General features: G+C 40.2%; 1 protein-coding gene across 7 annotated transcripts in view; it reads left to right on the forward strand.

Annotated features, from left to right (window-relative positions):
- The window catches only part of AMBRA1 (autophagy and beclin 1 regulator 1), a 120,568-nt gene that overhangs the window by 18,735 nt on the left and 75,571 nt on the right, over positions 1–26,262 (forward strand). For 5 of the 7 annotated variants that reach the window (XM_085548746.1, XM_015864395.3, XM_015864397.3 and 2 more), the window contains 2 exons: positions 11,134–11,220; positions 16,765–16,947. In XM_085548746.1, the coding sequence (XP_085404872.1) occupies positions 11,134–11,220; positions 16,765–16,947 (270 nt within the window). The remainder of the gene's footprint in view (positions 1–11,133; positions 11,221–16,764; positions 16,948–26,262) is intronic. The other 2 variants (XM_085548747.1, XM_085548748.1) reach the window with 1 other exon arrangement.

The raw sequence follows: 26,262 nt of genomic DNA on the forward strand, positions 1-26,262 counted from the left end.
GTAGCTGTGATGTTGACTTGTGGTCAGGCTGGGACCGAGCTGTGATTAAACTTGTTTGGCAGAGTAGGAGCACCCACATTCCTGCCCAGTGATGGGAAGTGCTGTATATGAGATGGAAAAGGTGTATAGTTACTTTTAAAGGTGATTGTGGAGTTCTTGCTAGAGCTTGAGCCTCTCATATGTTGCTCTAGTTTTTGTTTTAATCGACCAGGCTGTTGAGATTTGTGCATATACTGACTCCTGGTAGCTTTTTCACTATTTAAAGCAGTAAATTGCACATCACTTATATCCTATCCTTAAAAACAAACCAACCAAAATATTTCCCTGTCTCCTGTCATGGGCTTGGAGTTGCCTCTCATGAGACATTTCCATGCCTGAAATGTGTCATCAGAATGTCCAGAGGTAGCCTACAATTAAAGAGAAGAATGTAGTGCTACTGCCTTTACTTTTTTTTGAAGGGAAGGAAACTGAAGCATGGGGGAAAGGAAGCCTTGCCCAAACCTTCCAAGTGTGTTTTGTGGAGGAGACAGAATGTATGCATGCTGCGTTCAACCTTGTTTTGTTCCTTGATTAACAAAAACAGCGTTGTTACTATTTTTTCCTAATTGTTTACAGCAACTGTGCTTTGTTTATTCAAATATTTAATATTTATTACAGCAGTGACGTATGAAGTTCAATTAAAAAGGAGGAGTGGAGCAGGAGAACAACAGCGCATTGCTGAGCTGTAGATGCTGCAGCACGGTTCTGACTGCTTAGAGTAAATGTCAGTGTAAATGTTTCCTTTGCCGAATCTAAACCAACAAATCTATCACTAGATGTTGAGTGGGTTTGTTGTTTGTCTGTAGCCCCTAAACTCAGGCCTGTCACTACTGGAAACCTTGCTAGCTTTGTGTCCTGGCACTTTTACTTTGGGCTGTTTTGTTTGAACTGGTGGTGTTTAGACATCACCTTCCTGCTGGAATAAAATTTATGTTTTGAATTCTTGCTGTGCTGTCGATTGAACAACAAAGAGCTTGGAAGAATCTATGAAACATGGACTGAAGAATTTTGGCCAGACAGCTGGCTTTAAGTAAGGTACACGAGGAAAAAAGATTATATAGGTCTTAGAGTAGTGTTCTTTCATAAGTGTTGTGGAAAGGAGGGTTTTCTTTGCAAAACCTTGTAGCCTTTGTGTATAAAATAACAGTTTTGGAAAAGTTTGTGCTGTTTCAAGCTGTTTGAATTTCAAAGACACTTGTTACAAATAACAGTGACTAGAGATGAGTAATAGCTCAGTAGTGAGTAGGATAAATGGATGTTGTTAGGGGGGGTTTGCAACCAGAGCAAACTGGTTCGGGTTTGTGTTTGGAAAAAGGGACTTAAGGGGAGAAGGGCAAAATTTTAGGGTAGGAGTGAGTTCTGGAAATGTTAGCATGGACATGCAGGAGCAAAGATGTCTTTGCAAGCTGTGTTGGTGGCTGAGATGTGTATATTATAGACACACCATAGTGGCTATGGACACGCCATAGGCTGGTGTTGTTTATTTGGCCCTTTTTAAGAATGGAAAATATAAATGGCTTTCCACATGAAAATGTTACAGCATCCAGTACTGTGGGAGAGGCCGCGGTGGTACCTAAGTGGGCAGTTCTGTGGCAGCTCTGAAGGTTTTCTGCCACTATCATGCTTTGGTGTATTTTTTTTCCCAGACTGAGTGTGCTGTCTGTGTGGGCAGGAAAGACTTTGTTTTACTGAGATGTTAGAAGTTTGAGCTCCTGAATATTCTGTGAGTCGTTATGTAGAAGGACAAGTGAAAGATGTGTCCTCTTGTACAAACGTTCCTCCCTCTGCCTTTGACGACCGGTTTCCTGACTGAAGAATAATGTAAGGTTGCTTTTCTACTTCTTTACTGAGAATTGCTTGAGGGAAAAGTGATTCCTGTGCTTTCATTCTTGCAGTGACTAATGGGAGTTACTCCCTGTTGCTGAGCTTCCCTCCATACTTCAGAAAGCTGACCATGGACAGTCTTTGCCAAATTCGGGAAAAGGCTTAAGCCTTCTTTTCTTTTTGTTGGTCTGAATTTAAATATGCAGCAATGGCTGTGGCAGCTTCTTGCAGCAGCTTGCAAATTGAGCAGGTACAAAAGCAGCACTTCCTTATCAAATACCTGAATGGAGTTCTTAGCCAAACCACTTCCATTCTCTTACCCCTTTCTTGTCAGTCCAGGTCTAGAATCAAGGGTTCTCCAATAGAAGAAATAGATAAACTTTGCTTTCATTCAGTCTCGGGGAAATGAAGAGCTGTTTCCCTACAAGTCTTTGTTATGGAACTCTTTTATGACTTTTCTTTTTGTTCACTTGTCTTTTTTCTCCTGGATTGTAGCAAGGACATGTTTTTCCATTATTAAAATGAAAGAGGTGCATGCTTCCAAAAACTGTCTTATTCTATTGGTTCTCCTGCAGAAAAGGTTTTGGTACTTGAGGTTCCTTTTCTTTTGTATTGGGGGTCTGTAAGGAAATAAAGATCTGTTATGCAGGTTGCATAGAAGTTGGAAGACGGCTATTTGAGCTGACATGACAGCTTTCCTACAGGCTGGGAGAAGTGCTCATGGCTTTCCTCCCTTGGAAGCTGTTCTTTGTGAGGTTGTCTATCTCCTGTGCTGCGTGCATGGGGCTTCCGTGCACTTTTCTGCTCCCACTACAGCGTCATGGACAGCAGGTCCAGGCAAGCTCACTCAGTCTGGAAAGGTTGCTTCTGTTCATGCTGGGTTTGTGTGTGTGATATTCTGTGCAGGATTTTACTCTCATAATTAATAGTGCTCTTTGAGATGGTTAACTTCTTTAGCTCCTATTCCTCCATCTTAGGTGAAGGAGCTTTCTTGAGCGTGAGGTGGAGTTGGGGATGCTGACAGTATAATGTGCTTCTTCTTAATGCTAATAGGAGCCCTTAATCGTTAGATGTGCAGTCACTTACATATATTGCATGCTTATGCTCATTTTTCACGCTCTTTATGAATGCACACAGCACAGTGTGCCTGGGGATAAATTGCCCTCATCCAATTATTCGCTCCTTATTAGAGAATCTGGGCCCGAGAATTTGCAGTGGAGCGCACATTCACTCCTTGGGCCTGGAGCAAATGGGGAGGGAGAGAGAGGGACCTGTGGTGTGACTCAGTAATACAACGGTAACCAAAATAGTGAAGATTCTTGATTTCTCTAGTTGAGCCATTCTGGTCTGTTGAATAGCTAACGCGCATTTTAAACATTTTGCACATACATATTTAACTGATTGCGCCAAATGGCTGTCTGTGTGATGTAACTGACGCCCTCCCTTTCTCTTCACAAGAAAGCACCTGCAGGAGCTGAAGTCTGTGAATAAACAGGGTTTAGTATCTGCCAGGAAACTGATTCATTTTTCTGCCCAGAATGCATTAGTATCAAATCTTCCCCCATCTTCGTGAGGTAGGAGGACTGGGGAAGGTGGCTGAACAGTCCTGTAGGTCATCCCTTGTCCTGGGTCTTTTCATTATTTCAGCCTGCCCCGGGAGCATTTTAAATGAAGTGATAGATGTGCAGTGGGATTTCTGTTTTCATAGCCTTAGAAACCTACAGCGATAACAGTATGGTTCTTGCCCCCTCAAGAAAGATACCTCCTCTTCAATTCCCTATGGAGAAGTGGGAGTCCTATGTAATTATCCCAGAAGCTGACGCAGATCTGTGTGCGTGGTTATGTAGAGATTTTTGCTGTCCTTATAATCTGTGGTGTCGCAATCTCAAATGCTCCTTGTTCTGGAAGACATACGCTGTGAGTGTGAGGGCAGGTAGAAGAGTCCTCAGAAGAATAAAGCAGTCTGCATGCTCAGGGAGTTCAGTGTGTTTGCAATCTGCTGGCCGTGCTTTCAGGCCTTTTTTCATAGCCATGATGACTAGGACCTGGTCTCTGGCTGTATATCCGATATATAATGACATGTTGGTAAGTGTCTGCGTAGGAATGTTTGTCTTCAGCTTGGCTTGTCCCATCCTCTACACAGTTATAAATCTGTTACTATAGAGCAAAACAGCATGTACAGTAGCTCAAGTTGTGTGAATTCCTTCCTCCACCCCAAGTCTTGTGATGGCAAAATAAGTACAGGATCTTTCATTATTCTTTTTTTCCTCTGAGAGTTATTGCTAAACTAATCAATGCTGTTGTAGCTGCTCTTGACCCTTTTAATGACTATCATGGATATATGCTTCCTCTTGCTTGTTGAAGTAACACATTAATTGTTCCTTGGGTGCTGTGTGATGAGGACCTCTGTGTAATGCTCCTTCATCTTTTGTTCTGATGCACGACCTTTGTCAGCTGGTGAAATAATAGATTAAGAATGTGACTTTGGGTCCACTTAAGAGAATTCATCATCTTCCTCAGAGCCACTGACCTTCCCTGTGATGAGCTTAAAGGTGCTGTGTAGCTCCTGTGGCATCTGGTGGTAAGTGAAGGTTGAAGTTCCTACACAGAGAGCAAATGTGTAGTATTACCTTCTGCTTAAATGCAGAACAGTTAAATGTTCTTGAAACTCTGCTCCTTGCCTCGTGATTGAAAGAACTCAAATCCAAACAGTTATTTCTACTTCTTGTACTTTTACCTGCAGTTCTTTATGTCTTGTAACTTCCTTATGCTCTTTCTCAAATAGACTCATTTCCATCCTGGCTGAACACCTGACATGCTGTCTGTTTTCAAAAAAAAAAATACTTCAAACCTGTTTTCTACAGAATTCTTACACTGAGTCAGTCAAGGGAGAAAATATTTTTCACAAGAATTTCTGTCTCATATACAACCTGCTTCTCCTTCAGAAAAATAGATTCTGTTTCTCTGAGAATGCCACACTGGAAAGGTGTCTTCTGTCTTCATCCACCCATCAGAATTAGCACAAACCCTTTCTCCCAAGCAGACCAAAGTGTTCTACAAAGACCGTGTTCGGAACATATCTGTGATTGCGTTTGCATCTTTGCTGTCACTGTTTCCTCCTTTCCCTAAAGGAAGAAGGCCCTAAGGGGCATTCACTGTATTAAGTAACTCTTCTCCCCTAGAACAACCAAAAAAATCACCTAAACTCCATATGACTAAAAGAATGCCTAGTGGTGCTTAGATACCAGTAAGGATGGCAGCCGCAAGCTCTTGCTTTTTACTGGGGAGAAGTTGCACCACACAGATATGAACGAGGGGTTAGAGGAGCTAACTCACAGCTGTGAGACTAGCTGAGTGTTTAGATTTTCATCAGTAAATGTCTGAGGGATATTTCAGATTTATCTGGGTGTCATATCTTGCAAGAGCTTATAGCTGGCATAAGAAAAACATATTCTTGTTTGACCATTTCTTTGCTTCTAGTCATCTGCTTGTGATCTGTCTTAATTCAGTCTTGATGCCAAGCTTGCTATGACTAAGCACAGTCATGCAAAAGTTGAAACAAGTCTAGAAATGTGAGTTTGGAGGTATCAGTGTAGATTCTGTAAAGGACTTAATTTTAGAAATCGTCTTTTCAGGCAATCTTTAAAACTGCACACTGATTGCTTTTTTATTTTAAGCTTGAATATGAAACTGGTGATAGCAATAATGTTTTGCTGTTTTACAAAGACTAAAAAATGCCTAATGGATTCTGCATACATGATTTCGTTTGTTTTTTTGAAATTAAGCAAGACCATACAGAGTTCTTTGGTGAAATGATTTGTTCCTATTCGTCAGAGAAAAGGAAAAGGGAAAAAGAAATGAAACCATTGGATTGGGTTGGATTAGGTTTTTATTCATCATAGCCCAGCTTCTAATCTTCTACTGAGACTGTAAGTGATCTCTAAGAATTAACTGGACTTGTTAGCAGCTAATAAATGAGCCTAGGATTTGAGAGCAGGTGGCATTACTGTTGGGGAGATGGAGACTATTATTTGTCTTCATGCTTCAGCTTTCTTGTTTTCTGTTGATTGTTGCACCATCATTAGATTCCTTTCAGTTATCCTCCTCTTGTTTTAAACTGTTGCTGTTTTTTGCAATCATTAGGAACAGATCCATACAGACAATTGCTCAAGAGAGCTGACTACTAGCTGTAAGTCAGGGAGCTGAGAAAGGGGTGTGGGTGTAGTGCTGTAACAGCACCTCTCAGTGAGTGGCAGGGAATCTAAAACCAGGGGAGATGTACAACCAGAGGAGGAAGTTCACAGAAGCTGCTAGAATTGTCAGTGTACTCCTTCAAGGGATGATTAGGAAATGCTGTCTTAGGCCTACTTCATGGCTGAAGGCTGAGAGTGTGTGCTGCCCTTAGCATGCCTTGTTGCACTGGTTTCTTTTTGTTGTTCTTGTTTGAGTGATGCACAAGCAATTGCTCACCACTCTCTGACCAATGCCCAGCTAACCTCCAAGCAGTGGAAGAGCACAAGATGAACTCCCACCCCCCTCAGAACAACTTCTGCATGATGTCATATGATGTGGAATATCTCTTTGGCTGGATTAAGTCAGCTGTCCTAATTCTGTTCCTTCCCAACTCCCTGTGCCCGTAGCTGAGAGTTGCCTTGATTCTGTGCAGCGCTGCTTAGCAGCAACTACTAACATCAGTGTGTCATCAGCATTGTTTTCTCCTAGAACCAGAAACACAGAATCGTACCAGACACTGAAGAAAACAATTCCATCCCAGCAAAAACTAAGACAGTTGTGTGCAGTAGCAGCTTAGGAGGATGGAAGCTGACTGAACAACCTTTTGGCTTTAAGGAGACTAAAGCCTTGGTGCTGCATGCCTCCCTTTTGGAGGGAGAGCCCTTCCCTCTGTGTTTGGATGGAAGCACTGCTCAGTAATGCACATGCTGTGACAGCAAATCCAAGATTTGGTGTAGGGGACTGCATATTGCTAGAAACTGTCGCTGAGAAGTTAAATTGCTGCGTTTAAGTATCTTTTCAAAGCCTGCCTAGATGAATCATTCTGTCCCAAGAGGCTTTAGTGGTGATCCTCGCCCCCAGGGAGTACAGCACAGTCTGGTAGTTGATGTGCTTGGAGGAGATTGCATCCTAACGTTTTTCCCCCTTGTGCTGCATCTTCTGGCATTCAGCTGCCTCAATCCTGAGAGATTTTCCTTTTTCATTTGTAGCATTCAGCACATCCTTGTTATCCCTTATGCTCTTAGTTGAAGGCATTCTGTAGCTTGGCCTTCGCTTCCTTTCCCCTACAGTAATGATTGCTGCTGTTTGCAGCCACGAGTGAATGGAGTGCATATAGAGTGGCAGTCTCATAGTTCTGATGTCTGATGGAAATAACGTTTGCTGAGACACCAGTGCTGATGAAAAGGCAGTTTATATCTACTTGTAGTAGTTTTAAAAACAACAATAACAAAACTGACAAAGAACCGCAATCCTCCTCCTCCGAATTTAGCAAGCTGGGCCAGAAGCAGCTCCCAGGGTGAGCAGAGTTAATTCTCATCATCATGGCAGTGACTGACAACCTGGAGGATGATAATGTGTGATTTTTTTTTTTCCTTCTGAGCGGGGGAGGAGAGTGGAAATTGCGGTTTTTCTGCTAATTGTACTTTAGATGTCATTTGTGACAGTTTCATATTGTCTAGACAGATATAGTGGAGCAATTGCTTGTACAGAGCCTAGTGTTAACCTGTTATATATCTGGGTAGCGAAAACTGGGAGCTGGGGGGGTGAGGGCGTGCAGCAAGCAGGAGAGGAAGAGGGTTCTGTGAGCTCCGGAAAGGATTTGGGCGTTAGACATGATCTAGTGAAATGTTTCCAAAGGAGGTGCAAGAGATGTGTATTTTTGTTCTCTCTTTGCATGCTTCTCTGTTGGAAATAGTTAGACATTTGGTGGCTAGTGCTTTCCTGTAACTGCTGCTGTTTGTCTGTGCATTGTTTTTACACTCCTTAATAAAATTGCTACTAACCTGAGTAATGTCTACTTTGGTAGGCTATTGGGTTGTGTTAAACCCTGGACTTACTGAAAACATGCACTCTGTGCCCCTTTTGGGACTTAGGGTGGCAAAAACTGCAAATTGCAGCATCTAAGACTGCTGTAGAATGCTACATGAATTAGTTTAAAAACATTAATTTGCTCCTTCTTTGGGGATAGTAGGTTACACTATCAGTATCAAATTAGACGTGTTATTGATGATTATAGCAGTGTATCTATTATTGAACCCATTTGTCAGTACCAGATGCATTCAAATCTGTAACTTGAGCCTCAAGAGCTTAGTCTAGAATGAGTTAGTTAAGTAATAGATGTTATTTGTGTTCAGTACTCAGGTTTTAGTACAGATTTTGTTATTCTTGGGAGCATTAAGTGCAGAGATCCATCTGTATCTCAGGAGACTGTACTTTGCCTTTTTTGCTTTGCTTTTTTTTCCTACTGTGTATATTGATTTCCACCTGTTTGTTGCTCTTAGTAATTTGAGAGGGCACAGCTGTAGGATAATTAAGAATCCACAACCTTTAGTGGTTTCTTAGCAGAATTATCTTCGCCCATGTGGTTTCAGTGTGGCCGTACTAAGTGGCTTGTGCACCTTGCTATGATGTAGTGCAGGAGGTGTCTTTGGTGCTGGCAGACTTGGAAGATTCTTGAAGGACAGCATTAACCGAGACTGTTCAACTCTGCACAGTCTCAGTGCATCCTATGGACGGTACTTAATGAAACACATCTGTCATCCCTCAACAGCTCCTGTTGCTTCATGGGGTGGAGATGACGAAGTAAAATCACATGGCTTTGAAGCCTATATGAAATCCGTTTACCTGGATAACTGGGTGTTGGGTGTCAATCTGCTCAGTCAACTGCTAGTTTATGTTTTACTTGAAGTAACACTTAATAGTTTTCATTCAAGATGATGATTACCTTACAAAGCAAGACTTTTCATGCTTTATTTCAAGGATCAGATAGGGTCTAAACTCTGTTTTCAAGCGGAGTGCCTCATGGGACAACTATCCCAAGGAACTGTGGTGTGTGCCTTGCTCCTTTCTGCTCAAAGCTCCACATTTGGTGTGCATGGGACTGCTGCCACTGCAGGGCGAAGCGTGGCTCTTGTACCTCCTTCTAAAAGAGACTGCTGTAAGCCTCCCCTTGCACACCAGCTGCTGTGCTGTGGGGTGTACGATGCTGCGTGGGCTGGATGTGGGCTGTGGCTGTCCCCACAGTTTATTTTGCTGCACATTTGGGCCTGTGACACAGAACAAGGAAATGCTCCTGGTTTTGCTGTTTTGTTTGAAGCATCATCTGTAGAACATGAAGCTATTGATGCAGACTCAGGATAAACTGCTCTGGGTTTTGGAGAGAAGTGCTTGTGCAGAGATTAGATGGGGCTGGTCAGTAGGATGCTTGCAGGCTGCTGACTTGGGAGAGCTGTGTGTGTATTAGCAGCTCATGAAAGCAGACAAAAAAAATCCCACCAAAACATTGCAAGTATCAGTTCTGCTTGTGACGTATCATCCAGTCATCCACCTCTGCCTTTCAGAAGCAATAAAAGCTGTTTATCTATGTTGCGAGTGTTGGGTTGTAGTAGTTGTAGGGTCTACTGTTTAAAACTATTGTACCATCATTTCTGGATTGGCTGCTTTTGTGTGTATGGACTTACGTATTTGGTGCAGGAGAGAGATTTTGATGAGCCAGTATTAAAGTATTGTAACTTTCTGGGGAACCAAGGGATTCACAATATCTAGCAGTGTTGAAGGTGAGAGCTTTAGATTCAGTGACCTGGGGAATTAATTCATTTTAATAACAGATTTAATAACTATTCTTGAATAAGACAGATAATTTCCAGGAAGCTTTGTGCCAGAGTGAACAGGATTCTTTACCTCCTGTGAAGTCCCAGTGCTTTGCAGCAAGCCCTGAGTCTCTGCAGTCAGGGCATACTGAGTAGCTGGAGAAGTCTTGTGCTTCTCCCTGTGTTCTAGATTTAAAATTTGTAACTGAAGATTTTATTCATTTCTTTTATTCCTGGAAGGCAATCCAGATCTGTCTTGTTTCTCCCAGTAGCGGACTTACCCCCCTTCCCATCAGAATCACATGTGTTATTTGCATTCCTGCTGTGCTTGCCTGAGAAATTCTGGGCAGGCTCATGCTTTCAGTATCTCTGTTCTCTTGTGATTTTATGACTTGCTGTCTAGAAATGGGAAGTTGGATGTGGATCTGGTCCACCATCCTGCTTCCTGTGTTGACGTTTGGTGTCCTGCATTGCAAATGCTAACTGCAAAGGATGAATGTGAGGCCAAGACTGTGATAGATTCAGACCTTTCTCACCAAGTGTGTGGGGGGTGGGTAGAACAGATGTGGTGTCAGATCTTCTTGACTTTCAAACCATAACAATTTTCATTTGATTTACAATGACTGGAAAACAGGATTTAGCAGGAGCTCCAAGGAAAAAGGACTTGAAAGGAAACTCAGCCGCCTTATAAACTTTAGTAGTTGATTTTTCCACTCTCCACACCCGCTCAAAATCATCTCTCTTGTAAGTGTTAATGTAATGGCTGCAGCGGGCTGGAATGAGTCAGCTGTGAAACAATGTCATCCTCCGCTTTGTGGCAAGAAGCTTCATAGAGGTGCATGTAGAAGCTGTGGTGGAGGACATGTTCCTGCTATATACTTCGATTCTGCTGCCTTAATGACTCAGACTTCCTTCTCACTTATTCAAGCTGTCTGGCTGCATTTGCATACATTTACTTCTTGAGTGAATATTTCGTATCTCTCCCAGTGACTGATTAAGATACAGAGGAAATGAATACTTTTGTGTCCAAAAACCTCCTCCTGAGCCCTGAATTTTAGATTGCGTATCTTATTGTGAGAATTTACCAACAGTGCCCTTAGTCTCTGTTTTGAACTGTGTCCTTTGTCCCATGCTCATTAGCCGGTTTTGTGGATCTTGTCTCCAAAGGAGGAATAACATCTGCATCCTTCTCTTGAAATCTGGTAGTTAGTTTGGGATGACTCTTCTTACTTGAGGTATTCTTTCTTCTGTATGGTGAAGATGTTACTGTTTGTATAGGTATGTGGCAAAAACGCATCTCCAGTCAGTGATTTAGTATGTTGCAGAATTCTCTGCACCAATGATAGAAGTAGTTCTAAGAGGCTTTAGAAAGTAGGATATAAACAGGAGAGACTTCATAGGAGGACTTCAATCTTTTTTTATTTTTATTTTTTAATTTTATTTTTAGGAGGTTGCTGGAGTCTTCCCTCATTTCGTTATCTCGCTATGATGGAGCAGGGTCCCGGGAACATCCAATCTATCCAGATCCAGCCAGGTAAGATCTAAATGCAATCTGAAGGCATTTCAGTTTCATGGACAAAAATACAAATATCCCCGAATCCTTTGGGAGTGATCCGAGGTCCCATCTCCTCCCTACTGACTTGCTTAGGGACAGAGATCAAACTGAATGTGGAAAAAGTCATTAGGCCTTGAGGTGAATGAGGAAATGGGAAGGAGATTGCTGTTGAGGTAAGCACATAAGGATTCCTGAAATCATTTGGGATGGAGAACACTAGGTGGCAAACAGGTCCAACAGTAAATGAGATGTTATGAATGCATCAGAAATATCTTCTCAAAAAAATAATAATGAAGAAAGCAATTGTCTATTTGGAAGCAAGGGAGACTGCAGTAAAGACAGCTGAGAGCAGGCAGTGTGCTTGGAAGAATGAAATGTCTTCACAAGTGTATCTGTATGAGAGCCCAGAATGTTAAGTATACTTAACTGAGAACAAATTATTGACAATTATATCTGAAGAGTCATGAATCATTGACATTAGACATGGAAACACCTGTAGTGCTGCTTAATTTCCAGAAGAGGTGGGAGTATTGTAGAAGACTAGAAAAAGCAAACATGGTAGAGTTATCAAAAATGGAAAGAAGTGATCTTTGCAGTTACCACTTTGTGTATTAAGAAGGCAGCAGATGGGATGTTGTGACCCACAGACTCTGTCAGAAGAGATGATAGAATTGTTAACAGCAAGCAGCTATGGAAGCTTTCAAAAACTAACTAATGGCAAAATGAGCTTTCATTAGTTGCATTTAACGAAGCTATGAATGAGGACATTTCAGTGAATTTTAATCATTTAGCCTCTGAAGGAACCCATGGCATAATTGCTTGAATCGAAGGCAACTAGAATTTATCGTATAATAGAATAATATGGGTATAGCAGTATATCAAAATTAAATATCTAAGTTGCTGGAGCAGTTTCCTCTTGTTCTTTTCTACATTAACAACAACCTGTGTTTTTATTCAGACAACATTTCAAGTACAGATTTTGAAATAAGAAGTGATGCTGCAAACTAACCGCAGTATGATTATGCTAGTAAGCAACTTTTTGCTGACTCTGTATAGGTAAATCCTTATAGAGGTGAAGTATTATATTAGGTCTTTTTCCACGTATTGTAAAGAAATTTGCTCTGTGAAGATGGCTCAGAGGCTTAGAAGTGATGTGAGTCTGTCTGTGAGTGAGGTGTGAGGTAGAGTGTGCTACCTATATGTGAGGTCATTGGAAAACATGTCATGGTCTTCGCAACTGAGTTTCAGAGCAGTGCTGAGAAATGTAAAAGCTTTCTGGATGAATATTGATTAAATTGTAGGTAGAGGGGTTGATTCACCTGGAGAGATGAAAATGGTATTTTATAAATGTTAGTAAAAGGATACTGCTACATTTAGGTTAGCTTGTGAATAAGTGTTAAAATTTCTGAAAATGCACCATTCCTTATTTTCTGGAATGCATAATTCAGAATTTTCTTGATTACTTGATTTTTAGCAAATTTCTTGAGTAGGTATTGTAAGAAATGGTTCTTGCTCTCGGGAGTTATAGTTTCAATAGGAAAAAAAAGCAGGAGCGCCTGCTTAGGTGACTGATTTTATTTATTTTTTCCTCCTGTGTCTGTGTCAGATCTCTCCCATGCTGAAGCTCAGTAAAGTGTATGAAAAGGGGATGACTGTGTGAAACGTAAGCATAAGAAGGAGCATTGCCAGAAGTATTTTTATATTTGAAGCTATTTCTGAACTGATAGAGCATTCTTCATGTGAAAGTTCAGCCTTTTTTTTTTAATCCTATAGAAGATATAGTAGTGTGAGTTTATAAGGATCTTAGAAAGAACGGTGCAGTGTTGAAACCTGTAAGAGGCTTAATTTGTTCCACTCAGTGTCACTTCATCTTTTTCAGAGAATGAGGTACATAATGTTAATCAGTGTGAGCTGAAAATTTGAGTGCTGTGAGATGAGTTATTTTCCTTCATAAATCTTGCTGGTGTGCTGGGCTAGTGGAATCTTTTTAATTGTCACTTGACCTTGTTAGAAATTGGACGGAGGTGAATAAATGGAATGCTACTGTATTTGAGTTTTTAAGTTTGTAATGGGAAAGATAGAACTTAAAAACAAACAAACAAAGCAACAACAACAAAAAAACTGGAGAAAGAGAGACAAAGACAGCCAACTTGATCTATGCTCCTCAAGACCTAGTTATTTCCAATGGATTATTTTTCTTTAACTCCATCCTTGCTCTGAAGAATTTATTTTCAATCATGTTTGTGTGTTTCAGCATCTCCTTTCTGTAATGGCACTGCATGTGAACAGCCTAGGTGAAGAGTGAGGCAGGAAGGATATTTTTGAAGTTACCTCAGGCGTAATATTCAGGTGTGGACTACAGCAGATTTTCTCAGGGGCTTTGCTGAACATCTCCAAGGTCATCTTGACTCTTAGCTTATTCTTCATAGGTCGTATGTATTAGTCTTATAAGCTGCTAAGGAATCAAATAGAGCTGGCATCAAAAGAACACCTCTTAATAGTACTTTATTTCAAGATATTCCAAAAGATGCTCCCAGACAACCTATACAAAGGAACATGGGATTTCTTTCAGATCCTCATGTTACTTCAGTTCTTCTCACTGGCCAGCCTGCAGCACTAAGTACCCAGAGAAAACCCCATCTCTGTGACAAAGCTTCTGGATGAGGCAGAAGCTGTTTGATTCTGGTTTTTGCACAGCAGCATTTCTCCTTCTCAGTCCCTTGTTCTGTGTCTGTTACTTGTGGCAGCATCATCTCTCCTACTCCGAACCATCTGCTTCAGTACTCAGGGTCCCGTCACCTAAGAAACTAGGTTAATTCAGGTCCGGTGGTGCCGTCAGATACAGCTGACTGTCCTGGGGATGCAAACTTGGGTTAAGAATTACTGGATAAACTCTGCTTGTGCTTTGCCATTGCTTATTTTTTGAAAGCTTAGATGGGAAATAAATGAATCAAGCAGTCTGCTGTGATTGGCTTGTGTTCAGCCAGCTGGTAGATGAGCTGCAGTCAGGACTGATTTACAATTGTATTCAGTAGCTGAATGAACTGAAGAGGTGTTTTCAATGTTAACCAGTATTTCTTATGCTGCTTTGCAGCATTCTGCTCCCTTCAGGACAGCTAAATCCCTTATGCTGGTTCTCAGTTCTGATTTGTGTCATGACCATATTCCAGAGGCTGATACAGCCTGACAAATATGATCTATTTATTTATTTATTTTTCTTGTTACACATGCACTCATCTGCAAAGATTAATTCCTCAGCCTGCTGCTTTGAATATGTTTCTCCCCTACATTGTTGTACGTTATCGCTTGCACTGTTCTTTCTGTGTATCAGGCTTAAGCTTCTTGTCTTACCTTTGGAAATCCTCTTCATCGTCTATCCATTCTACATGCCACGAGCTGCCAAGAAGCTGAATCTGGCTGCTAGTCATCTGTTATTGCCTGTCTTTATTGCTTATTCTTTCATGTCCTTCAAACAAGAATCATTGTGTTTTCCTTGTGATGTGCTGCATGACTTGAGAATACTAAATGTCTGCAAAATTAATTCTTCAGGTCTTTCTGTAAAAATCTCCCTAGGAGAGCAATTAACGAAGAAAAAGGTTTAAACGATTGTGCTTTCTGGATTGCAGAGACCACTGCTCGTGTTTTCTAGTGTTACATTTTGCCTGTGTTCCTTTCTTTGTCTATATGCACATATTATGCTGTAGACTAATTTTCTTGGCTTTTGCAGAGACATTGGCTTATGCAAAAGGCTGGAGGGGAGAACAGCTTTTTGTTTATATGCGCATTTCTGTAAAGCCTTGCTTTTTTTTTTTTCTTTTAATTATTCTTGGCCCGATAAGTTTTCAGGGGAGTAAAGAGAGAGTAAAGAGGAATGCTATGTACAGCCAAGTCTTTTACATTCTGAAAGCATGAACAACTTTAACTCATCTAACATTGTGTAAAAGACAAAGGAAACATGAAAAATAAAGTGCGCATATATGGTTCTCCTTACCACTTTTGCTGGTTGTTGAGAACCTTAGCAGACCCCATAACCTCTAGTCTGCCTGCAGATTAGCAATGTTAAAGAAAGAGTGGCCTGGTAGTGTGTAGGCAGCTTACATTGAGGAAGAGGGACATCTCTTAATCTCCACTTATTTCTCATCACCTTCTCTTTAGCTTATACGCCCTGAATGTATGGTGAAATGGGAGATTGATTGTACTTGATGGTTGTCTGCAACCAAAACAGCATTAATAACAGTCAATCTCTTGGAGGATTAGTACTTTTTTTTTTTTTTTTCTTGCTGCTTTAGAGAGCAATCTCTCAAAATGCTATTAAATATAGATTTCCAGTGAAATATGACTTTAGGGTTATTAGCAGAGCACTTTGTCAGACCTGGTCTGATTGTTTGCTGCTCATGCTGCTGGATGTAAAAATGTATTCATTCATCTTACTCGTAGTACATCACCATAGAACCAACACAGCTCTGATTTAGATTGGGATGAGTGGGCAGAGAAGAAAGTCTAGCCCATATAACAATCATGTTATCAAGGGATGATTATGGAGTTAACATTTTGTCACTAGTTGTAGTGTAACTCGGTGAACCTTTGTAGTGGTGGTCAGAGTGAGAGTGAATATGGCCTTAACAGTTCTCATGGCTGACAGTTCTATTCTGAAAAGACTTTACATTACAGCTCTGTACTGAAGATAGATAGCATTCACAGAAAGTGGAAAGCCCACCTCTTGTGTGGTTGCAAAATAGTATATTTTCATCTCTATATTACTGTCTGGAATTTACTGTTTACTTAAGTTTTTGTTTCATTTTTTCTTTGTTAAAAGCTGCTCAAACTTTTATCTGTAGTTAAAAGCATGGCTGTACACTCTATTATTGGTCTTTTGCTCGTGATGCCTTTATAGAAAAGGAGATCAGTACATCCCAGGGTCATGAAAATATAGTCTGGTAACTTGCATTGATGAAAAGGATGAAAGTCAAACGTGTATGGAATGGAAGAGCTAGAAGTTGAATGAATAGGCATGTTAATGTCTGAAGTTTTTGAGGGTTGGTTTTGTTGTTTGTTTTTGGGTTTTTTTGGTCCCTTTCCCTGAATTTATGTTCAAGTCTAACTCAAAGGGAGAGACACAATTCTTCAATTCTCAGGTTTTAATGTTGAGTAACTGTGCTGCAGAAAGTGTTCACTAGAAGCTGCGAATGTATGTAGGGTGGGAAAGCAGTGTATTTTTACCCATCTAGCACCAAGGAACTGGGTAATAATAATAATAAAATCTGTGCCGCAGTTTAAGTTTTTGTTTACAGGTACTCTGTAGTGCTCATGTATGCACAGCAGAAGAATGATGTAGGAGTGAAATGTACGAAGGGAAAACTAGTTTTACTTAGTTTATTTATTTACACCGTCCTGGATAAAATAAAACCAGCCTGTTTTGTGATGTGCTGCCACCATCCTGGAACTTGGAGCTCCCAAGGAAGAGCAAGGTTAGCTGTCATTCTGTGCTTCTGTAACAAGTGTCTGTCTGTATCTCTCGCTCAGGTTATCTCCTGCTGCATATTATGCTCAGAGGATGATTCAGTATCTTTCTCGGAGGGACAGTATTCGACAGCGATCCATGCGATACCAACAGAACCGTCTCCGCTCTTCCTCCTCTTCTTCTTCCACTTCGGAGAACTCAAGCCCATCTGTAGAGGGAAATGACCTGGAATTTGAAGATTTTGAGTAAGTGTGCATATGCTGTCTTGCCCTCTTGCTAGTGCGTTGTCAGCAAAGGACCACTTTGTGGGTTCCTGCTGCTTACCAAGCAAAGACATCTCAGGCCTCCTGTAGGAGCGTGATAAGTTTAGATCATTCATTCAGTCCTTCAATGAAAACAGGTTGCTACAAATTGATCTTGTCATTTCTGTCATGAAAAATGAAAGGGGCTTCAGGCAAACTTGGCACATAATTCCATCTCAACCAGATTTAAAGGACTGGTTGAAAAAGGAAAGGAGAATTTTGTTTTGTCATGAAATTGATGAGGAGCCAAAAATATATTAGAGCTTTCAAATATTGAGACAGAGGAAGAACAACCAAGAGGCTTTGCAGAAGGTAGTTCTGTAGTCTAAGGCTATAGGAGATAGCCAACATGTTCTGTTACTTTTACTTGTATCTATGCAACTTTGTCAGGATACTTAAACCTTCTGGGATTGCATTTTTGGAAGACTTTGTGCTTGTGAATCTGTGTTAAGGCTTAATTTCCTGCAAGGAGAGCAAATGGCTTCTCATGTCAAAATGAGGAATGGCCCTGCATCCTAACCTTAGAACTGCACTTCTATAAGCCACTGTATTTCTTCCTGAACAGTTCTCCTGACAGACTTTTAAGTCTGCTCTCCAACATCTGCTTTTGGACTTTTAGTGATACCGAAAGTGATCCCAGAGAACAAATTTATAGCAAATCCTTTCCAATAAATGGGAATAGAGTAATAGGCCATTTGGGTGGCATGGAAACCAAAAGCTCAGGCATTTATTTATTTGAAAATGAATTTTGGAAGAAAAGAGAATTACTGTTCTCATCTGTCTCCAGTCATTCCTTTTAAATAGGAGACTTTTCCCTCAGTATTTTAAGTATTTCACTGAATTTTTCCTCTTTTGTGTATATTATGCTTAAGACACAGGATTATTGTGAACGTGGTTATAAAAGTAGTCCATATAGACAGTGTGGTAGTGAGCTGCATTTCTTTGAGAGGAAGAAATGGAAAAAAGCCCTCATATATCTGGGCTTTTGCGTTTTTCCTACCAGCAGAGGATGCTGTCAACTTCGTTGTTGTCAGAAGTTTCTTGTTTGCTTGCTGCATTTGCACATGTTTGAGATGGCATGATGCTAAAGCTCCATGTTATTTGTATCAACATGACGTCCTTTATGAAGGGTGCTGGTAAGACTGTTCCCAGAAAAGCAAGATGTTAATTCCTTTCAAGTGGTGGTAGAATAGTTTTTTGTGTTTGTTTGTTTTTTCCCTGGGTGTTACTTTGTGAAGCTGTTGTTTCATGCTGCAGCAGTTATTGAGAAGTATAGGGTGAATGAGAATCTCCCCTGTCAGTGTGGCTTTCTGTAAGATGAAAATGAAGGGATGTAAGGCAATAAAGAAGAGTCACTCTAGTAGTTTTTTTAAAGCAATACCCTGGCCTGGAAAAGCAGAAATGTGCTGGCTGCTGAGCCAATTTTGTAAGGCGGGCACCTCACAAGTACAGACCTTTATTTATTTTACTCCATTCTTTTCATCCAAGGCAATTTGTTCTGCTGGGAAAAGAAAAGCTGGTAGAGCCTCCATTCACAGAGCCAGGCAAATACCTGCAGAGAAGTGTGTTCCCCTGCAGATAATATTCACATGGTGTGAGCACCCAGTCAGGGAACACTTCAGTGAACCAAACTCATTGCTTGTCTTTCATTTCATACTGAGCAAAGAGAAGTGCTCATTCCTTATTGTATAGTAGCTGAATTTGTTGGTTGAATGTTTCATACTGAATTCTTGTCTATGCATTCAAGACATTGTCTTTTTTCCTTCTCTGCTTCATTATTTCTCCTGGCTGATTAGAGGGAGCTGCTGTGCAGGGTCCTTTGAGCTGGAACTTGTCTCCTGACTCATTTGATTTCTGCTGAGACTACACAATGAAATGTTTTGCGCAAAATTCTTTCTTCTCCTTTTGACTCCTGTATCCCTGCTTTTTACTTGTTGCCTGAGCAGAGTCGTATATTTCTTTCTCATCGTGGTCCAGATGCTCTAATTTCTCTGCTTCTCCAGATCTGATGCATTACAGAGAACTGTTTCTTTGTATTGCTGAATGCAGCTCATGCTTTTCTATTGGTATCTAATGGACTTCTCTCAATGTGAAAGCCATAGCAATTTCCCTCAGTGCTTTATTTTTCTAAACTGATTAATGCAATTGGTAAATCCTCTCTCTTCTTAACTCTTGATATCCAGGAAAATGAAAAGTGGAGGTAGCATTAAACACCAGTTGGTTTTACTATATGTAAAGCTGTGGCCAAGGAACAAGTCTAGTACATGTCTGGTAGGCACTCTGCACAAATCATCTTTGGCCCTCATCTTCTTTGGGCTTCCAAGGATTCTCTTCCTCTAGGATTCACTGTTAAGACTTTTCAGCTTTGCTTTCCTTATGACCTAGTATGCAGGACACAGTAGCGTTGGCCTCTGTGCTGTCTGTGTGCAAATAGCCCATAAATTTAAGCTGAAGCCTCTTGCCCTGCACATCAGTATCTTGATTTCATTTCCTTCAGAACGCCCGCAGTTTCTCCGGAATCTCATTTGAATTAATTCATAAATATATTTTGTTTGTGGTAGTGATAGCTGTAGTTTTGGTCTAAGTATGTGAAATGGAGTGTTGTTTTTTTTTTTTTTTTCATAGGTATTAGTAATATCCTTTTATTATACCAGCTGCTATGGGCAGAGGGAGGAGAGAGACAAGCTATACCTGTATTATTTGATCTAATAACATGTTATCTCTCTGCATGTACTGCCTGTGTTTAACCTGTCACTGTTGTCATCTCAGTTCTTATTAAATACAACTGACAACTGTAAACTTAGTCATGTCTGCAAGAAAGTATTTTATACAGAATGTATTGTATATACAGACTGTAATATTGGGTTATTAACTGATAAATTGGTATGAGTGGGTTTTTAGGTTAGCATTCTATGAATTCTAAGCTAAAATGAAAATGTTTCTTGTATTCTGGAGTAAGAGTCTCTGAGTGGTGAATGACATCACTTTGTTCTTCCAAAGTAACTGGTGATAATAGATTCTTTGTAGACCACTCATAGATGTTGAACTTGCTAATTTCAAGGTCTTTTTGAGTGTATTCTGTTTTGAAACACGTAGTAAGTTTAGATTTATGGAGCTAAACTGTATTTTCCACTTCTTCAGTAAGTTTGACTGGATCTGTTCTTGAGCCTGTTACTCTGGAACAGTTAAAATATGGGAGGCTGTGCTTCCAAGGATATCACTTTTTTAGTATGTAATTCAAAATCAGTCACCCTAATCATTAGGTGAAGCTGTTTCTGCAGTTTAATTTTTCCCATCCATATAACTTTTTTTTTCTGCTGTAAATATGGGAAAGAACACAGGTTTGTTGTTTTTTTTTTTTTATCTGCTCCTGAAAAGCAGATACACAGTACAGTATACCTCATTGTCTGGAAGCCTTGCTGAAAAATCCTTCAGTTCTGTGAAGTCTTTCAAGCTGGGGCTAAAGGTGTGGCTGTGGTTGACTCCTGCTTTTGAGGCCAGGCTACCTGGTAGAATGTGGTTTTGAAGGATCTTAGAGTTAATACTACTTTATCATCTGTGGCTTTTTCTTCTTTTGTCCTTCTTTGTTCTTCTCAAAAGGATGTGTGTTGGGCATTCAGTTGTGCCACTGTCACAGATAGGAAGGTCTTTCTTGTGTTGTCTCTATACAAGAAGTGTATCACCTCCCAGACCTTGAGAACTTGTTTTGGTGCTTTATCTTTTTTATTTCTTTTGAGACATTTCAGAGCACCCAGACAGAGAATATGAGCACCAAAGGCAGTGTTCTGTTGAGAATATAATAGGCACTCTGTTTTTGTAGGAGCGGGCTCTTGCTTAGTGGAAGTGATGAATCACCTGTGGAAAGCTTACAGGATTCACAGTGAAATCATTTAGCTTTTTTTGTCAGCTTTAAATCATTTTGTTTATGGTGTTTCTGGACCTAGGCTTCTCAGATGGGCATCTGGAAGAGGTCCCTTCATAAGTGTGTAAGAGCCCACCATGTCTGTTTTTTGCTATTCTCAGTTGCATTATTGATGCTGTTATAACTAGAATTGGCAAATCCAAGTTCCTCCAGTAGTCTCTTGTATTAAAAAAGCTGGGTGATTGAAACCTGCCAGCTGATTGCCGCTTTATTGGGTCAGTATGTCTCACTTTTACTCTCTTGAATATGATATTATTATTTTAGAGAGTGATATGGTAGATTTTTCCCCTCTTCTGTAGGTGACATGTTTGGTTTGGTGTTCTGTCAGTGTTTTGTCGTAGCCAGTGTTCTGCTTGGAGCTGGTGTTTTGGTTTAACTTTTATATATAAAGCAGGAAAGTTCATGGCTAATAAGATACTTCTGCAGTTTAACCAGGCAATCACTCTACCTTCAGAATCTTTTAATTTAAAATATCATTTATTATATATTTTTTAGAAAGCTTGACACGTCTTAATACCTGAAAATATTAAGAGCTGCCTGGACGCAGTGGTGTCTGAAGTGATATTACCTGAGAAAAGCCTGAAGGGACGAGCAGTGGCCATGGCAGTGTGGTAGCTCAGAGTGTCACTTGGATAGTTCAGGCTTTTGACTCTTCTCACTGTTGCTTGTCAAGAGGAATGGTGAAAATTTGGTGTGGGAAGGGAGTTGAATATCACGATGAAAAATGTGCATGCTAATCTTTAGAAATGCAATCAGTTCACAATGTACCTGCTGCTTTCCTGTCCGCTGTGCATTAATTTATTTCAGAGTGCTTTTCTAATTCCAGCGTCAGCCTTCAACTTCTGAAGGAGAAACTCTGAAAAGTAGAACTGGAGTTTTCTTGTGAGGAGAACAGAGTTCAGAAAGGCTAAAGCTTTTGTGAGATTTTAGATAAGCATGGAGCTTTTTGATCTGCAGTTCCAGGACAGCAACTAAGAGCAATTCTATTGTGAGAAGTGAAGGGAATCTGGGAGGTACAGAAGAAAGCTACTTGGTAATGTGACTGGAGCTTAGCCCACATCATGTCCAGGTGGATGGGATGCCAGATGTTCGGTTCAGATACACTGTAGCAAAGATGAGCTGATAATATTCTGGTGTGGTGACAGAAAAGTAGCATGGCTAAACTGCAAGGTTTGTAACAGTAATTACACTCCTTTTCCTCTTTTACTGTTGCTACCCTGATGTTTATGTTTAAGGTTAACAAAACACTTGAGAGGAGGTGAAAAATATATATGCACTTGTTGCTTAAACGTTGGTGAAATGAGGTTTTTAGGATCTTCAGTTCATCAGAAAACTGCAGAAATAAAAGTAATTTCTTTCTGGAAGTCTTAAATGGAAAGTTTGTCATCTGTCTCTCCTATGTGAGCACCTACAAATAATGCTCTTGTTAGTGTTTTGTTACTTGAGTTCAGAGATAAATATTTAAAAAACAGGATTACTGTTTGTTGCATGTAGCTGCCTTTGTTGTTGTTTTCTTCCCGGAGCCCATTTATCTGTGTTTTTGGTGCCAACTGGTTGGAGCTTGATGGTCACATTATTGTTCTTTGCTCTGGTATAAGTTTCTGTAGCAGTTAGCGCTAGGATGTTGCTTCTAGATACACAGCAATTTATGTTAATTATATTCATCATCTTAAACACAGTTGCAGGCTAAGAATGCTAACAAGTCCTGGATGAATGGGAACGATACTGAACCTACTCTTTGAACTTCACTTTTCAAGGATTAGTGAGAGTCTTAGTTTGGCTTGTGATCTGCTCATAATAGCCTGCAGCTTCATTTTCCCTGTTCTTTTTATCTTTATCTTTTGTGACAGTCTTTTGTATTCTCCTTATCTTGGTCTTAATGTCTAATAATACTGCTTGGATGCAGTGACAGGCAGTGACTATTTCCTTGCAGGAGCACTGCAGGATATTGCTAACCTCTCCATGCTGTTTTACCATTAAGTCACATTCCAGCAAGGCAACCATCTTCATAACAGGGTGGCAAAGGAACGAATGTCTCTTGGAAGGTGACAGTTGCCAGAAAAGCTCACATCATATCCCACACTGTATGTTGCCTGGGCTTCTTGAAACAGTCTTCATGTCAAGACTGAATCCTTCACCCTTCTGAGTTTTTCTTGCAATTTAAGCTACTTAGAAATTATATTCGTTGTTTTCATTTTGCCTTTATTTTCTGTCTCTGAAACTCTTAAGTCAAACAAGATCACCTGGTAAATGATGTCTGGTATTGCTGAGAGTGATTAAGGCAGCATTTTTGCTGCTGACCCTACAGAGCAGGCAGTGGTTAGCTTTCTGCAAACCTGTAGGACTGATAGTTAATTGTGTAGTTATGTTTTCATTTCTAATTATCTTGGAAAAGCAGCATAGTAATAGCATAATGACAACTGTTGAGTCATGGCCTGAACCACTGATTGAACACCTGAGGAAAGAAAGTGGTTATCTCTTGGAGCACAGGTGAAGGCAGTTCAGTCCAACACAAGGGATAGAGCCTGTCTGCACCTTTCTTAGACCTCATTTAAGGGCTGACCGTCACTGGGAAAGGATCTCTGGTTGGAGATTCCTCCCTTGTGGAGTTTTCCCTTCAGGCTTTGATCTTCAGAGGTGGTTGAGCACTTTTCTCTTTATAACACCATCCCATTCATGCTAGTCCCTTTGCTATTTTATTCCTGTATTGCCTTTTCACTGCATTAATCTTTTGGATTCTAACAAATAGTCAACGTGTCCTATTAAAATATATATATATAATAGTGCTTGCTTTAGGTGCTTAATTCCAGCGCTGAAGTCCAATGAGACAGCTGTTAGTGTTTGCTGTATGAACTATTGAATGAGCACCAGTTGTACTACTTAGCTGTAGTGATATTTGCATTCAAGTGCTTGAAAATGCCCAGTTAAGGGGTCTCCAAAGAAAGACAGTTGTAATGTTGGATGTTTTTTGTTGTTTTTTTTAATAAAAAATTGAATAGAGTTGTTTCCTCAGTCAGTTTCCTCCAGTGTCAGTTCTAGGCTGAGATGTAGGTATTCTCTACCTCTGTCCAGCCTCTGCTTCTGTTTTATAAGGATTCAAGGGGTGTAACACCTTATTCTAAAAGGTCATCTGTTTGAAAGTTCACCACATAGTGAGGTGATTAGAATAGAGTCAACTGGATACCTGCTCTGCTCCTAGATAAGAGGGCTTTGTTGTGGTTTGAAATTAGTGTCTCTCTGAAGCAATTAATCCTCAGTGTTTAACGGGTAAGTGCTGCTATTTCTCTTGACCGGGTGACAAATCCTCTCTTATGTGATGCTTGTCTGAAACACTTCATCTTCTGAAGTGCCATTTTTAATCTTGTAAATACATTTCCCTCAGAATGGCCCTCTAAAAGGTAATCAAGGCTGGAGGTTTTGTTTCCCTCTAGACAGGAGAGCCATTAGTAACACAGCAATCTACAGTACCATTGCTGTTGGGAAGTTTTAGTTGATAAATATGTGGGAACACCAGAGGAAACTTTTCTTGAAAAAAAAACCTGCTTGCTTTGACTGACATTTAAGCCTTCAGAAGAACATAGGAAAATGGAAAGGTGCTGTGTCTTGAGTGACTTAACTAATTTCTTCATAAATTACCATACTAAGTAGCTATGGACAGCATTGCTGTTGGCAGTTTCTTTAGCATTTTTATTCTTCAGTTTCGCTGGACTTTCACTGTTATGTTTGGGAGTCTGTTCCATGGTCCAAAAACACGTAGTGACAGGAAAAGCTCTTAGTGTAGCATATGCCTCTTTTTGCTTGTTTTTCTTGGTTCTTATTGTGTTCTTCTGTTCTATGTGCTTCAGCAATACCTTTCAAAGACAGGTAGAAGAAATGATGCTTTTAATCTTTGTGACTGTATGCTCATTTAAATCAAAGTTTTTGTCATTTTAAAGTCTGTGAATGTTGGTATTTGTTACCCTTTCTAATATGCCCAGTGTGCCATGCTTAGCTATTTGTACCTACATATAGAAAAAGTCTCAGCTCAGATATTGTTTTAAATCTTTTCTGTTAAACATATTCCTGTTTTTAAGTAACATGATGTTGTCCTCAGCCGTAAGTAGGATGGTCCCCTTTTTCTGTGCTGAGTTTACAAATTTTTCAAGTCTTAAGGATTGTGAGTAAAATAACATCTGTAAGGTGGAAACTGTGTGCTTTTAAGAGACAAATCTTATTGATCCAGGGCATGTTATTCCAGCTACTGTGTCTTTCTGCAGAGTTACAGCAACTTGCATCGTGACTTTCATCTTCTGTGTTTCTTGCTGAAATATTGAGAACGTCAGGGTTTTATTTATGCTGTGTTTACCTCTGAATTTTGAGAGGCTTATTTCCTAGAAATGCTTCTAGCTTTCCCAGTTTGCTGGAGATGCTCAGGAGCTTGCAAGATCAGGGAGAAAAAAAGCTGAAGTTCTAACGTTTTCTGATGTCTGGATCCTCTCAGTTGTAAAACCCGTAGTTAATTTACTGTCATTGTGCTCACAACTCTGTATGTCTCTTACTCACTAGTTGTGGTGCTAGGAAGTGGTTGACATGTTCTTAGAATCACTAGCAAACATAATGTGCCCCCCCCTACACACACTTCTTTTTCTTTGTGCTTCTGTACCTTTGATGAAACATAATGTGCTTTATCTCATCGTCCTATGCAGCTTTTGCGATTATGCCCTTCACAGTATGTCATCGCTTTCCATCCAGATCCTCAGAGAACCTTGTGAAGTACACACATTCTGTTTCTTCTTCATGGCCATTTTATTGATACCCTAAATGCACTCTCAAAAGGATCTGGGTCAGTTTTGACCAGCCTCTGAAGCCAAATAGTACTTTTTGGTAGCATCTTCTGAGCTCTCAGTATGGTCTTTATGCTACTCCTGCCCTTCTGCTGCTTCCTCTAAAGTAACCTGCTGCAGTCTTAAACTACTAGCAAGTATGAGGAGATGCCTCATGTCTGAAGCTTTTCTTCATATTACATTGATGGTATTACTGAATCCACTGCCAACCCTTCAAGATATTTGTAGATGCCACTTTACCAGTTATTTAGCATCAGAATGAAGTGCAGAAACCTCTGCAATAGAAATTGATTTAGCATTTTAAATTTGATCAGATGAAGCGCTATAAAATGCCAAAAATATGGAGCAATTGGCTTGGTCTGGCATAATTTGATTCTTTCCTGCTTGTGTGACTTTACTGGTACTGGCTCTGATAATTAAATGGCGTTTCAAAATGGTCCTTGTTGACCTAATTCTGTTGGCAATGTAGGCAGTGGGAGTTTTAATGTTGACTACAATGGGAACGGTTAGACC

Source organism: Coturnix japonica, chromosome 5 (assembly GCF_054131305.1).
Source record: "Coturnix japonica strain WE chromosome 5, WE-NBRP24, whole genome shotgun sequence".
NCBI lineage: Eukaryota > Metazoa > Chordata > Aves > Galliformes > Phasianidae > Coturnix > Coturnix japonica.